Consider the following 14743-nt stretch of genomic DNA (forward strand, 5'->3'; position numbering starts at 1 on the left):
TTCTCATTTTTCCCTTTTCTTCTTTATATGAAGAAACGGAGATGAGTCAGTCTTTGCAACACCCGACGGCTGAAACAAGGGCAGGCCTGTGTGTGTCCCTGCAGGATCCCTGCAGGGACAGGGTACGGGGACGGACGTCAGGAGTCTTCCATCTCACCTGCCAACGACGCCTCCAAAAACACCTGCACTACCTATAAACGACCGGTCCACCCTTGAGACTAAAAGCGAAAGGGTCAGAGTCACAGTGAGATACCTACCCCACAAGGCAGCGCACAGAATCTCGGAGTTAAACCTCTTCTTATATTTGCGAATCTCTGGGGTGTCGCTCTGTGGCCTAGTGTTGGTGGGATTCACATTGACCACTGAGCCCTTCCGGGTAGGATCTTGCCTTATGGCCTCCGATCTCATTCCATCACAGGAAAATCCCACTGAAACACAGGACACTGGAATTACTTTGTGTCTCCACGGGCACAGGGCCTGCTCCCTTCCCCGCTACGCCTCAAGCAGATATTCATGTCACAAACAACTCTTTGCCTAGGAAGAGCAATCTGTAAGGAATGTACATGGAAAAAGGAAACTGACTCTGCAGCTCATTGCAAATAAGGCAGCGCAAGCGGGCTGGGCATCTGGTCCGAGGTCTGCGCCTGCCAGCCACCAGCATGCGTGCCCAAGCCACCAGAAAGAGCGGAGCAAAGTGCCCGAGCCCGTCGTCAGCTGCTTTCTTGTTGCTGCTTTACTTACCCACAGAAGTCACTGTTGTCCCACTAGACGGAGAAATCTGTAGTAATCTGGGGTCTATAAAAGGTGTAAAGGAGGAGGAAGATTTGTGTTTCTGGAGTGTGCTACTAGCGGACTGAGTCTGCAATGTAAATTCAGTCGTATTAATACAATGACAGTAAAGGAACAAACACAGAACACTTCAATCCACCTCTACAATGCACTGCTTCCCAATACAAAAGCCCTATCCCCCCGCTTCCTCCCCCAAAATGCTCCGGAGGTGCTTCTGCATGTGTACCCCACACCCCCCAGTACAGGCTGTTTAACCGGGAGCCAAAGAGAGCTACCCCTCTTTTCAGAAATATCGCTCCTCTAAGACAGAACACGCAAGCTACCAGCAAAATCTATACTTCACGCTCCTCCGGTTTTTAATAAATAATTATAATGAAAACTCCTAAAGGAAGTTTGAAATGTCTTGATCTCAATTCATCAATTTTTGAATTTACTCTCCTGCCCCCCAAAAAGTCCAATGAATCTATGTTGGAATACTGGCAAATCTTAATTTTATACCGTTTCTTTTAAAGTGAGCCTCTTGCCAGAAAGCTACGGAAGGTTTGGCCACCATCATTTTAGGTGCATCATCATAAAATCCACATCAAATAGGGGCTCATTAGTGAAAGGTGCAAATACAGAGTAAGGCACATCCTTTTGCTCTTTTAGGAATAGGAGTGTTTTGGTTAATAATGTAACTTAAGACAGAAGAAAAATAAAAAACGGCACAAAGGAAGTGAAACGAATTGTTAAGTGGAAATGTAATGACAATTAAAAACAAAACAAACAGAAAAATAAACTTGCCAGTTTAGTGAGTTAAGAGTTATTGTAAATACTACACATTAGAGCAAAATGGAGCCAAGTGTAAATATAAGAAGGGATGTAAGTATAGGTGGGATATATAAACGGAGGAAAAAACCCATGTCTGACCACGTGCTTTTGTCCTGTACCGTTGCACCCCCCTGGGCAGCTGAAGTCACAGGTCCTGCAGCCCACCCCCTCCTCAGCTCTCCCCTCCCACCTGACACAGCTGCCTGCTGGCAGGCTTCCTGCCCAGGCCCACGATCTGGGGCCCATCCAGCCGACGGCGGCCAATGGGATGCCGAGCCTGCCTTGGCAGTCAACTTGCCCCTGGCTCCTCAAGGGGAGGGAACCAAAATAGGACCAGGTGGGCAGGCCGGCAGTTCAGTGCTTACATTGACACAACTGGCTGAAGCTACGTGCCACTTGCAACCTCCTCCAACTGCTAGACAAAGGCATTGAAACCAAACCTCCCACGAAAACGATCACTTGCTTAACTAAGGACAGGGTGCCCACGGTGGACTGTCCCTGCGCTTGGGGCATAACCCTGTTCCAAACAGCAAGAACCACCCAACCGGCACCCAGACTGAGAGCACACAGCCACGCCTTCGAACAAGCACACAGGATTTCCCATTCAAAATTTGAAATTAAAAGCACGCTCAGTTCTTTGCCCTTCTTGTTTAACATCCTAATTTTCTAGGTTTCCCCCAAAAGCAATTTGGCCTCTTAAACTCTGAGTGATGGTAAATTTCAAGGAGAGAAATCCTTCAACAAGGTTGGCAAAAATAAATAAGAGTAACCAACCAACAACACCCACCCTCTCCCCCCACCCCCCGAAACAAACAAACAAAAAAGATCCAGCCCTTTTGGAAGGAGGTCCCTGTACAGAGCAGCACATTTATCCTGGTAAGGCCAAGTCTGCTTAATCAAATGTTTCTGTATTTGATGTACTGGATAAAAAGAATGAAAAAGGCAGATTCCACAAATGACTACCAGAATTTCATGCCAAATACATAATGCATCTGAGAACACAGCAATCGTTTTAGACTTTTTTTTGAAAAATAAACTGAATGAGGAAAGCCATGCAACTACACTTATCTAGAGAAAGGTAAACAGTGAACTGGCAAGTTTGGGGGGAGATCGCTCCAGGGTTAAGGGGTTTGTATGCAGATCTGAAACTTGTTACTGGGGGGGTGGGGGTGGGGGGTGGGGGAGAGAAGGGGAGGTGACAGAAGGCGGCGGGCGGGGAGGGGAGGGGAGGGTGTGGGAAGGGCTCTGCAAACTAGCTCCTAGGCAGTGCTGGTCTAACCCTGGGAGAGCAGCCAGCTGTGGTGCGAGACATACCTCGTTAGGAGTGAGCTTGTCCTGGGGTGTCTGTGGGGACATGGTGGGTGTCGGCTGGCTGGAGGATGGGGAGGAGGAGGTGGAGGAAGTGGAGGAGGAATGGCTTTGCTGTAAGAGATCTGGCAAGAGGTGAACGCGACCGGCAAAGCCATTGCTCTCATGATGGCTGGCGCGCTTTTGGTCAACTGCACTCTGCAGAGAAAACAGGCACACTGGTCTCGCTCGCGCGCCGCTAGCATTGCCGAAGACCCTACTGATACCTGACTGCTGGCGGTGCTGTGTGACTCTCAACTCTGTTACGTCATCAAGGGACGACTGGAGGAAATCAGCCTGAGCTGCTCACGCTTCCTCGCCAAATGCCTAGGCTGAGCCAACAGAACTCACGGCACCGCATCTGGTGACCGCAGAACCCAAACAGCGGGTGTTTCATCTGGTTTACCTGCCACAGGAGCTGCTGTTACCAAAACCACTGGCTTTTCTCTTTCCTTTTTAAATCTGTCTAAAGCTCTAGAAAGTACCCGTCACCTCTTTGAATCCTGGTCTTGTCCGGACCAGGCCCTTCCCGCTTTCCATACGAATGCAATGCCAGAGCATGAAACACACTCAGGGAAAAGTCCAAAGTGCTGCACAGGTGCCCTGCTCCACGTAAATGAGAAGCACATCCCTTTCTTCCATCTGAGCTAAGAAATGAACAGACCCTTGTAAAACTTGGTAATCCAAACGGAGCACACCTGGGTGGCACACCATTAATATTCAATGAGGGAGGAGCCTAACGCCCGGAGCACAGAAGAGAGGCGCCCCCCCTGCTCCGGCTCCCGGCCCCTGGGCAGCTCCTTCCTGCCTGCCTAGCCGGCTCCCGCCGCAGACCCCCGGCCGCGAAGCTGAGAGCTCCGCGCAGACCCCCGCTGCCCGGCTGCAGACCCGCTGCAGGCCGTGGCGTGCCCCCTGCGGCTTCTCTGTGCTCAGATGCAGACCGTGGGGCCCGCGGGCTGCTGGAATGAGGGCTGCCGCGTGACATGCAGGCGAGCGGGGCAGGGGGGTCCCCGCTGGCCGCCTCGGGGCATGCAGCACACGACGCTACCCTCCGGGTCTCTTGTTAGGTGAGAACAGACGATGATGTAGAAACAGCATGAGTGAGTGAATGAGCAAGTGGGTTAATGACTACAGGAGAAGCTAGCCTCCAACAAGGAGAGAGGACGCGGGTACCTGGCGGACAATCAGGGTGCCCTCCTTGGACGGGGTCATGGCTGGTTCACTCTCCACATCGTCGTGGACGATCATCGTTTTCACGGACTCCGTCTCACCGTTGCTCAAGTTCAGAGATGACCTATTGAGACAAAATCCAGACGTGAAGGGCCATGATCACGAGCCGAGGATATACCGTTGAGATTTTCCACCTTCTCGGAGTCCTAAGATGAGATCGGGCTACAGGCATAAAGTTTCCTCTAGGGAAATGAACTGCCGTTTCCCTTTTTTCACAGCCTCAAATTAAGAGGAAGAAATGAAACACACGGAGTACTGGGAGAGGCCCTGACATGCACACACACCAACGAAGAGAAGGGGGAAAACAGAAAGGCCGTCTGCTGCTGACTGCACGACGGGGAAACGTTAACTGTTCACAGGATCAGAGGACAGGTTTTCAACAACTGGTCCCAAGTGGACAGAAGGCCCGGTGGGGACACGCATCCCCCCTGAAGCAGGGCGGGACTGACGCGGCTCGGGCATCCTCCGGCCCCGAGGTGGGCTCCTCGGGGCCTTCCTGCTCCACGTCGTCGTCCTCCTCATCCGTCGTCCCGGACTCCTCGCTGGACGACGAGTAGTCTGTCACCTTGTGCGGCGGCCGCACGTCTTCCGCCGCTCGGAGCTCTCTGGCCAGGGCCGTCAGGTCCTAGTGCAGGAGACAGAAGAGAGGGTCAGGCGGGAGAGCGACGGGGAAACAGCGCAGGGCCAAGCACTTCGTTCTCACTATCCATCTAACGGCCGCGCCAGCTTTGCCAAACTGCCTTGCAGGCTGTTCATCGGTATCATGGAGGGGAGCTCGCAAAGCTTTCGATAGAAAAGACGAGAGCAAGAAAAGTCAGAAAGATAAAACAAAAGGTAGAAAAGATTTTTTTAAAAGTCCAAGGCGGTGGGGCTTCCCTGGTGGCGCAGTGGTAGAGAGTCCGCCTGCCGATGCAGGGGACGCGGGTTCGTGCCCCGGTCCGGGAAGATCCCACGTGCCGCGGAGCGGCTGGGCCCGTGAGCCATGGCTGCTGAGCCTGTGCATCCGGAGCCTGTGTTCCGCAACGGGAGAGGCCACAGCAGTGAGAGGCCCGCGTACCGCAAAAAAAAAAAAAAAAGTCCTCACAGCCGTAAAAAAACAAGAGCCGAGAGCATTCTTCTCTGGCTATAGAACTCTGGATCAACAGCTGTGTGCAGACAGACCTTGGTAGTGTGTTATAAAGACGCCCGCCCCTGTGACAAAGTCTTCTTTTGAGGAGATTTTGCAGAAAGCAAGATTTTAGTTAAACAGGGGTGATTTCAAGTACTTATTTGGTGAGGTTTTTAACTCCAACTTTTATTTTTAAAAATTTCCAACTCGCAGAAAAATGAGAGTGAAGTGAGCACAGGGTCCGGCTCACATCTGGCTTAACCGAGGGCCAAGAACTTGCCACGTGCATGAACAAAGTTCCTGACGTGTGCTGCGAGAAAGCGCTGCTGTGTGTCTGGCCGTGGGAAGGCAGCTGGGCAGGCTACCCCGCCGCTGCCTCGAGCGTGCACGCTGGAGGGGGAAGCGGCCCAGGGTCAGCGCTGCTGTTCACGAGGGCTTCAGTTCCCTTTCCTCTTCTACATGCAGACACTGTGAGACCCGATCGACTATCCAAATATAACTTCTGAGCTTGACTATGATCTCTATTCTACATTTTCATACAGAAGTTCAATGTACTATCTTTCCACTTAAAATTTTCACTTAAAAAGTAGTGGTTTTTGGAAGGCAGGCTATGTGGCCACTCTTCCTTTTCCTTCTGGCGTCGCTGCTTCTCACCAGTTGAGAACACGCTTCTTTCCTTGGAGCCTGAGCCTCTGAGACAAGCGAGCAAGGACTGGCCTTGAGTCCTGCTCGCGACTTCCCGAGGACAGCTGCGGCTTTTTGTTCAAGTGACTTTAAAGGGCCGTATTTAATAGTAAGAATGAACGCATGCAGCAAATCTGGGGTGTTAAAAAACATGCAGCAAACATTCAGGGTTTCTAATTCTAGAAGAGAGCAAGCTGAGGAAGGAAGAGGCATGCAGGTCGAATGCAGGCTAAGGTTAGAATGCTGCCCCGACGCTGGGCTGTTCAGACGGCGCTTACCACTTCGCCCTTCGGTCAGCGGGGTCCCATCGAGCCAGAGAAGCCATCGGTGAGGAGGAACCCACAGCACAGGAAGCAGGGAGGAAAGAAGGGGGGAGGGGGCACAGAAATCAATGCAAGCGGGAGACAAAACCACCCCAGCAGGCTCAAACCCCCAGTGCGCCCAGTGACGGGCAGCTACTGCGTCGAGGACTAAGGAGGAGAGGAACAGCCACGCCGCCGCCCCACATACCAAAGGGCAGCATTTAAACCATGGAGAGTTTAAGAAGGTGGGGGAAAAACATCTCTTCCAAAAGCCAGTATTCTAGATGCCCACTCATCAAGAGCATGTAAAGGTTGATGCCAAGCAAAGAGATAGAAGGCTTTTCTTTCTTTTGTATTTTTTAAATGACTAAGGGGGGGGGGGGGGCAGCGGCACAAGTGGGCCAAGGTTTACAGCTTTCCTTATAACCCCTCAAACCTGCGAGACCCCACAGGGAGGCCTGCAGGCCGCGCAAGGAGAAGGCTTTAATAGAAAGATCTCACTCGAGTTTGAAATGAGTAAAATGGATTTTGTGCAATTCTTACAGCGGGCTTGAGAGGTCTAAAAACTTCCTTCTTATCTTCAGGCTTTTTTGCTGCATTTTCAAGGCGCTGAGATGGCGAGCCCTCAGATTTGGATGACGCTGTGAAGTTCAGAGACAAGAAAGGCCGAGTCACGTAAACATCTGAGTGTGGGCCACGAAGCCACCCAGCCCCCCTGGCCCCCGTCCTCTCCCCTCATTAGCCTTGCTCACAGCAAGGTCTCCATGCGCTGGTCTGAACCCCGGGGTTTGTGACTCCTTCCCGAGAACCCTCGACGGTCACACTGCAGTAACACGTGTTCACAACTCCTTGTGACGTTACATCAATAACACAGTAGAGGGAATTTCCACTAATCTATTCTTATGAGTAGGTTAAGATAACCAATACTGATGACAATACCGATGGAGTTTAGACTCAGAAGAGTGGGTTCAAATCTCAGCTTGGATATTTCGCTAATCACCTTGGAAGAGTTACGTAAACTCACTAATCTGCAGTTACTTGAATCCGTAAAATGGAGACAATATATACCCATCTCCTGGGGTTACTGTAAGGATTAAATGAGACAATGCATGCACAGTACTCAGCATGCGTAAGCTCTCAAAACCTCACTCTTTACTGTTAAAATTATGACGACTGTTATTAGTGTCACCAGCAAACCTACACTGAAACACTGTTTTGTATTCATAATATGCAGCTGTGAAAAATCACAGGTCTTTTCCAGGATTGAAAAGGATTTCCAAAATACAGTCAACCCTTGAACACACGGGTTGGAAGTTCGAAGGTCCACTCACGTGTGGATTGTTTTCAACAGTAAATAATTCCGTACTACAGGATCCACGGGCATGTAACCACGGATGCAGAGGAACCGGGGGTACAGAGGGTCGACTACAAATGAGGATTTTCAACTGGTGGGGGGTATCCCTAACCCCTGGGTGTTCAAGGGTCAACTGTACTGATTGGAGCCCGATACCGTGAACAGGCACAGGGAAAAGGAAAGGTAGGCAACCTACATCTCACTCTGAAGCGCTCCCCGGAGCCGCTCTGAGACCCAGGGTGGGAGCCGGGCTGGGATCCTGAGTTGCTGGACCCCGAGGAGCTGCCACTGCCAGGCCTGGGCACCAGCTTCTCCACTCTCTCCCACAGCAGCCTGGGCTCGATGCTGCTGTTGGAGAAGACGACGAGAACAGCTAATGCATCATCCCAAGACGCAGGGTCAACTTATAAACATGCGCACCGTGTCATTCGAACGCAGGGATAATGAGGAAATCAGCCTACCCACAGCATTTAACGCGAAATTCACCGAAAGGCACAGTGGCGTTATTCATTGGTTTTATCTCAGGCATCTTAACAAACCCAAAATGCTAAAAGACATTCTACCATTAGCAGACAAATCTTCTCTGGGTGTGAGAGGAAACGCTACTGTTTGGTCTAGAAGTGTCACTAGTTCTGTCTCAGCTACAAACTCAGTTTCTTACTATGAAAAATTCCACTTACATAATTACACACAAAATCAAACTACACACAAAGTCCCAGTACCGACCACCGCCCCTCACGGCTCTCAAGAACTGACACTTAGGCAGTACGCTCGTTCTTTCGTGCTCTGGGCTGGAAATGTGACCCCACATGGGCCACGGTGTACCCCTGCCATCGACACACCACAGCATGAGTTTTCTAGGTAAGAATTAACACACGGACTCGGGCACAGGAGAACCCCGCAGCCCACCCTGACCACTGCAGGCTCAGAAAGCTCTCTCTCTGCAGCTTCTGGGCTGTCACCCACTCCACTCCCTCACGTTACATAGCGAGACACCAAGTACAGAGGTTCAGCGATGACCAGAGTACAAAACACTCAAGACGACCTTTCCTTCCTCTAAAACGGTGCTTGCTGGTCGACGGAACGGAGGCGATGACAATATTGCTACCGCTGGGAATACGGTCGCCACCGGCTACGTGAGGTAAGGAGCCCCTGGAATGTGGCTAGCTCAGCTAAGGAAATTAAGTTTTAATTTTATGTAATTTTAATTAACTTCAATGCAAATTTAAGTAGCCTCATGTGGCTAACAGCTCCCATATAAAACAGAACGGCTCCAGAACCTGAAAACTACTTTGTGGTTAATTCTCGAGTTTCTTGCCAACTCCGAGTCAACCACTCCCTTTCTTCCGTAGCCTGTGTGCGATTTCCGTACACTCCCAGAGCCCCCAGACATCCTTTGGATAGCAAGCCCTCTCGGGTTACAATTCCCTTAGAATCCCCCCTTCCCTGCTGCTCCTTCCTGTTACTCTCACTGAGACAGGCAGTTTTCACCTTAAAACTGCTGCAATACACAGTCGGATTTAATCTCTCTTTTCACCGCAGATCAATTTGATGTCATTCATGTGAATGGACTTCACGGCATTTTCTTTACACACGGATCACCTCTTTGCCCCAGAACTTCGTTTATGAGCATTTTTATGCAAGCAGACGGTAGAAGACTGCAGGACACTGTGTAGTAAGTCTGCCCCTAAGCTTCGCTCTTCTCTTACCTGGTGGAGTTTCTCTGACCTGCTTGGCTGTTTTGCTGCCCACTGCCCTGCAGTGGGGAATCCCGACGGGACAGGACGGGGGACCGGGACGTCGTTCTCACAGGAACCTTTGGGTACAAAATACAGCAATTAAATTACTGAAAACATGAGGAGGAGAAGAAAAGACTACTGCCTACCACACATGTCTCTAAGGCAGTCCTAGTTACCTTAGCCTTGCTATCACCGACCTACCCCCAACCCCTGATCCTTCTCCGCCCTCCAGTGATACAACAGAAGAGTAGTCCAAGCCGTCAAAGGCACTGGGACAACCTTTCTATGCTCCTAACCACATTTAAGTGATGTTGGCACTGAAGCTTGGTGGCAGGGCACGTACAAAGCATCTTACTGAGATAATGTGAGAATCAGGAAAACAAGCTCAAAGAAACCAAACAATGGCCTACAAATGGATCAGCGAGAAACGAAGAATGTAGGAAGCAAGAAAATACTCAGAGGAAGCAAATTCCAAGTGGAGGAAAAATCAAATGTGTCTTTTTGTTTAATTTCAGCGTTAAGTAATTACCAAACCAAAAATTTTAAAAACATGGAATTAAAAAAAACACCCAAACAAAACCAAAAATCCCTCAATTAAAAAAAAAATCATTTTTTGGAACATTTATGTTCATTTTTTCCCTTATAATACCTTTTCTGAAAATTTTGATACTAATTAATGGTGCAAAGTAATTGATAGCTTTTGTATGAACTTAACACGACAGCTGCTAAAACAAATTTTGGTTCGGTCTGTTCTAGAAGCATACCCTTTATAGATGTACTCTTAAGTTATCTGGGTCCCTTGTGCTTAAGTACAGAGTCAGCGACAGCAATGAAAAGGTAACTGGCCGATGGCTGAACCTAACTGCCTCACTATGGAATTTTCTCCCCACCGTCAAAAGTTCCTCTGCCATTGCCCCTTAATTCTGGTGACGTCACCACACCCTTAATTGAAATAAATAATGTTTTAAAAATAACGAAAAGGAAAAAGAAGCGCACGTCTGTCTTCCTGCTCCTTACCCTTGGAGGGACCTCGTCACTGTCTGATCTAGACCAAGCCTTTTGGGCGGGGTCGGGTACCTCCGACTTAGAGTCAGAACTCTGACTTAGCACCTCACTGCGGGAAGGTGGACATGGGTCCTGAGAGCGAAGATGGTGGTGTGCAAATTTGGGAGGAGAAGGGTCACTGAAGGAATGGGATCGCGAGACAGGGGAAACACTGTTCTTGAGAGATGCCAGGTGGGACCACTGTACCTTACAAGAAAACAAAACACAAAACATTCAATGCGTTCTGCAGAAAACGCTTTTCTGGTCAATACCAAATCCAAAGCGGGAGCCGGGGCAACGCACAGGAGGCAGTCAGGACTAGGTCAGCCAAGCAGTACGACAGTTATGCTCTAAGTGGAGAGGTGGTCTGGGGAGCACAATATGTAGAAAAGAACAAATGTACATTTATAAGGAAAACTCTTAATATCCAGACAAATGTTAGAGAGCAGTAAACGTGAAGATTAAAAAAAAAAAAGCCTCACAGCGCTCCTGTCGGAGGGGCAACGTGCGGCATGCCTTTCTGCGTCAAAGCGGCGTGGACAGGCGGAGGGGGGGGCCGCAGGACGGACATCGCCACGCGTGCAAGCCTCTCTACCCACCCTCCCGTTACCTGGCAGGGCAAGACGCCTGACCAAGTAACAACAGAGCCACACGTTTACCGTGCAAAGACCAACCCCGCATGTTTGGACAGATTGTAAGAGTGTAACTTAAAAACAGCCAGCTTTCCAAACACACCACCGATTTTCCTTCTTTCTTGTCCCAAGTCTTAAAACACTCCAACCCCACAGAACTCCACGCATCTTTGTATTAGTTAGAAAAAAAAAGAACTCTGATTTCTTTGTATCCTATTCAGCGCTAGGATTCCCTAAAAGGACTGCTGAGGGGGGTATTCCTTCTACTTGACAACTGAAGAAATAAGACAGGTCCTTGGCAACTGAGTTCATCTGGTCACTTCCAAGTTGGAAAAGCAATCTCTGAAACAATCTGCATTTTCTTGAAATTATACTTTTTGTTTTAAAATAACTGTTCAATGTGGAAATTTACATAATTCTAGCTATATATCTATTACATCATCACATTTAATAAAAACAGGAAATACCAAATCAGGATTGGCTCAACCTTGCCAAGCGTTAAGATCCAGAATTGGTTCCGAAAGAATGTTTTCGTAAGTACAGCTTTTGGCCAAAAGCAACTTTAGATAGAAAAGGGACTCTTTTTCCTGGCCCTACGTTAATTAGTCAGCAGTATAAAAAGCAGTCTACACAATTCATGAACTCCTATTTTCTAAACTGTTAGTGGCCACATAAAGATTTTCTATTTACGGTAAGTATAACGTTCATCAAACCTGTTTTCCTTGTCCCCATTCCCCTCCCTTTCCCCCTTCATCCTGTCCTGCTGTCTTCTGCATCCTTCTTCTTTCCACTCCTCACTCTCTGGAGTTGCCCGGTGGCTTGTGCGTCAGCTCTTCTGTGAATCAAGACGCTGCTGGTCTCACGTAAACACCAACCTCCCAACACCCGCTCCCCTGCTAAGCTTAATCCTGGGTCTTCTTTTTACTGTAAAACTGCTCCATACCAAGGATCTTTATTGTAAAGCGCATTCAAGTCCTCATCCGGGTTTGTGTGAACACCACCGCTACCACTACCGTCCCCCAACACATGCAAACATCAGTGACAGGTAAACTCGGGCTCAAGGACTTGTGCCCAGTACTCCGGATGACACGGCTGCAGGGAGCAAAATGCCTGAAAGTCAATGATTTTCAGCAGGAGTGGGAACCAGCGTCTTAAGGATCTCTGGGATCTCCGACATGCGTCATCTCTGCTGTCCGCTTTCTCCGCCAGACAGCACGGAGGTCCCCGACCTGGGCAAGGCCGAATGCTGAGGCCGACCCAGTGGCCTCTAGCCTGACCTACTTCAGGAAAACCCACACCCAACCCACCGGGCCGTAACCTTTTTTGGATGTTGAACCTTTTGAGAATCTGATAAAAGGCCCTCTTCCCAAAAATATATGTACATTTGGACAAATCAAAAAAATTTTACGTGGAATTTCAGGGCCGCCCACTCGTAGAACTGGCTGGGAGCCAAGGACCCCAGGTTAAGAAAAAGTCTCCCTCTGTGTACTTACGACACTAACTTTCTAAAAACTAAACTGAAAAGTCTCTGTATTTGAGTAAGGAGGCACTTGTTTACGAACATCTGAGTCAGGGAAGGCAAAAAGTCAGACAGAAAGAAGAAATCACCGAATCCAGATATTCTTAATAAGTACATCAATCCTTAAAAAGAAATTCCTGTTTTTCCCTATCAACTGAGGCTACGTCCTCTTTAGTCTAAACTCCCTCTGCTAAACTCCTCTCTCTCTAAATGCGGTAACAAACCAAACTGAGCGGTTCAAGCAGGCTGGTGGCTCAGTGAGCCTCTGTGTGCGTCTCCTTGACCCACAGCCAACTGGCCGTTCTACCTGTGGCTCGGCTGGTCTCTGCAGGGCAGGGTGCACAGACTCGGAGTTGCCATTGGAAAAAGATTCTGATCTGGAAGGCACTGGTGGCTCCAATACTCTGCCTGTCTGCTTAGACTGGGCTTCAGGGGAGCTGTGGTTAGTTTTCCTAAATCTATCTTCCACCTGCGTCAGAGAATTAGAAGACATAACTCAGGGTTAGTAGAAAAAAGCAGAGATACCGAAGAAAGCCTGAAAGTGGAAGGAGTCTAAAAAGAAGTCTTCTGTTTTCCTCAACTACAAGAAAAGAGAGGAGGCATATAACACTAGACTAGGATCTGATGCAGAGTACGGAATATTCACGAAGACAGAAATTTAGAGAGGCAGCCTTTAAAATCTCCCCCGGCAAGAAGTCTAGGATTGCACGTGAAGATAAACTAGGAAAAGAATTAATCTGTCGCAACCAACTAAACCCATGGATTAAAGATTAAAAGAACGTCACCAGGAATCTAACACACGTTTCATTCCACGAAAAATAAAGGCACTGCAGAACAAGCAGGACACTTGCTCCTAGAATGTGCCGTGTGAGGGCCGGCATGGCGGGAGGACGCCCCCGCCCGGGCCAGCATCCCGCACTCTGCAGCCCGCCCGGCCCACCCTGCCAGGGTCCGAGGAGCGGTCCTGCTTCATCGCATCCTCCCTGGGAAGCTCTGGGAGCCCAGACGCCCCAGTTCAGTAGCAAACCCTGATCACCGAAAAGCCAGTGAATCGGGCCAAGGCAGGCTCCATCCTCGCGGCAGTTTTGGAAAAACAGACGACAGGCCACCCTGCCCATCATTTACAGCGCAAAGAAAAATGCTGCCACACAGCCTCCTCTCTTTCCGTCTCTTGGTCAGCGTCCAGGTCCCCCGAGATCTGCAAAGCTCTGAGGCGCTCCGCTCCCCTCTAGACAGACACTAAGCAGAGAAGAGGCCCCGCCCTGTGCCCTGGGAGCGCGCCCGGAACGGCGGGGGCCGTACCTCGCGGGCCCGGTCGGCGGGCTCGTGCTGGGCCTTGGGCTCGGCGCCGTGCAGGCCGGCCTTGCTCCTGTCCGGCGGCGGGGGCGGCCTCCGGGGCTCATGCTGCAGAGACAGGAGATAGGCTTGCTCCTGCTGCAGCTGCCTCTGGAGCCGCTCCGTCTGCCGCTGCTCCTCCAGCTCCCGCCAGCGGCACTCCTTGGGGGGAGAGGGACACTCAGTCCGGGGCCCGGCACCCGCCTCGCCCCGGCTCACTTCTCCCCAGCCCGGCGTTCACCGACGCTTGTTTGGTGACAGAGCACAACGGCCGGGCTGTGAAATGGCAGGTTACCTGTGGGAAAACCTGACAGCTTGTGGCTAAGCATACTGTCACTGGACAGAGTAAGAGAGAACCCAAGGAAACGCTGGTCTCGGCGGTTTCAAAGGACACTTGGAGTACTCTAGGTACGGGTCCTACGGCACGCGCCTTGAACCGCCAGCTCTTGGCATTCTAGCCTGTTCACCGAATGCCAGGTGCTGTGCAAAACCTCGACTATCTACCAAACGAGAACAGTTAACTCAGCAACGGGAAATAAAGAGGTAACCAGAAGCCGCCCCGACGTGGGCCCGGCCCTGCCCAGCGCGGGGAGCCCTAGCTACGGGACGGGGCCAGCGCGGGGCGTTACCAGTAGCATGGCCTGCTCCTGGAGCAGCTGCTGCTGAAGGAGTTCCAGGTGCCGCTGCTCCTCTTCCAGCTGCCGCCTGATATACTCCTGTCACACAGAAATCAGCCGGCAATCAACGGAGCCCCAAGGAAAGCACCAGAACCACCTGCTGGGGCGCCCAGAACCATCCGCCCAATCATCTGGGGTAATGCACTGAGCGATCAACGGCTCAGACAAGCCTA

The 14743-nt window shown here is 50.4% G+C and overlaps 1 protein-coding gene across 50 annotated transcripts in view; it reads right to left on the reverse strand.

Annotated features, from left to right (window-relative positions):
- The window catches only part of MAP4K4 (mitogen-activated protein kinase kinase kinase kinase 4), a 173308-nt gene that overhangs the window by 18020 nt on the left and 140545 nt on the right, over positions 1-14743 (reverse strand). For 2 of the 50 annotated variants that reach the window (XM_060309678.1, XM_060309653.1), the window contains exons 14-25: positions 14523-14609; positions 13861-13962; positions 12866-13027; positions 10381-10614; positions 9334-9440; positions 7821-7969; positions 6814-6911; positions 4626-4801; positions 4120-4240; positions 2914-3105; positions 742-859; positions 258-428 (exon numbers count right to left, since the gene is read on the reverse strand). In XM_060309678.1, coding sequence (XP_060165661.1) covers positions 258-428; positions 742-859; positions 2914-3105; positions 4120-4240; positions 4626-4801; positions 6814-6911; positions 7821-7969; positions 9334-9440; positions 10381-10614; positions 12866-13027; positions 13861-13962; positions 14523-14609 — 1717 coding nt within the window. Of the gene's footprint in view, positions 1-257; positions 429-741; positions 860-2913; positions 3106-4119; positions 4241-4625; positions 4802-6813; positions 6912-7820; positions 7973-9333; positions 9441-10380; positions 10615-12865; positions 13028-13860; positions 14056-14522; positions 14610-14743 lie in introns of all 50 variants that reach the window. The other 48 variants (XM_060309652.1, XM_060309654.1, XM_060309651.1 and 45 more) reach the window with 32 other exon arrangements.

This window comes from Globicephala melas, chromosome 12 (genome assembly GCF_963455315.2).
Source record: "Globicephala melas chromosome 12, mGloMel1.2, whole genome shotgun sequence".
NCBI lineage: Eukaryota > Metazoa > Chordata > Mammalia > Artiodactyla > Delphinidae > Globicephala > Globicephala melas.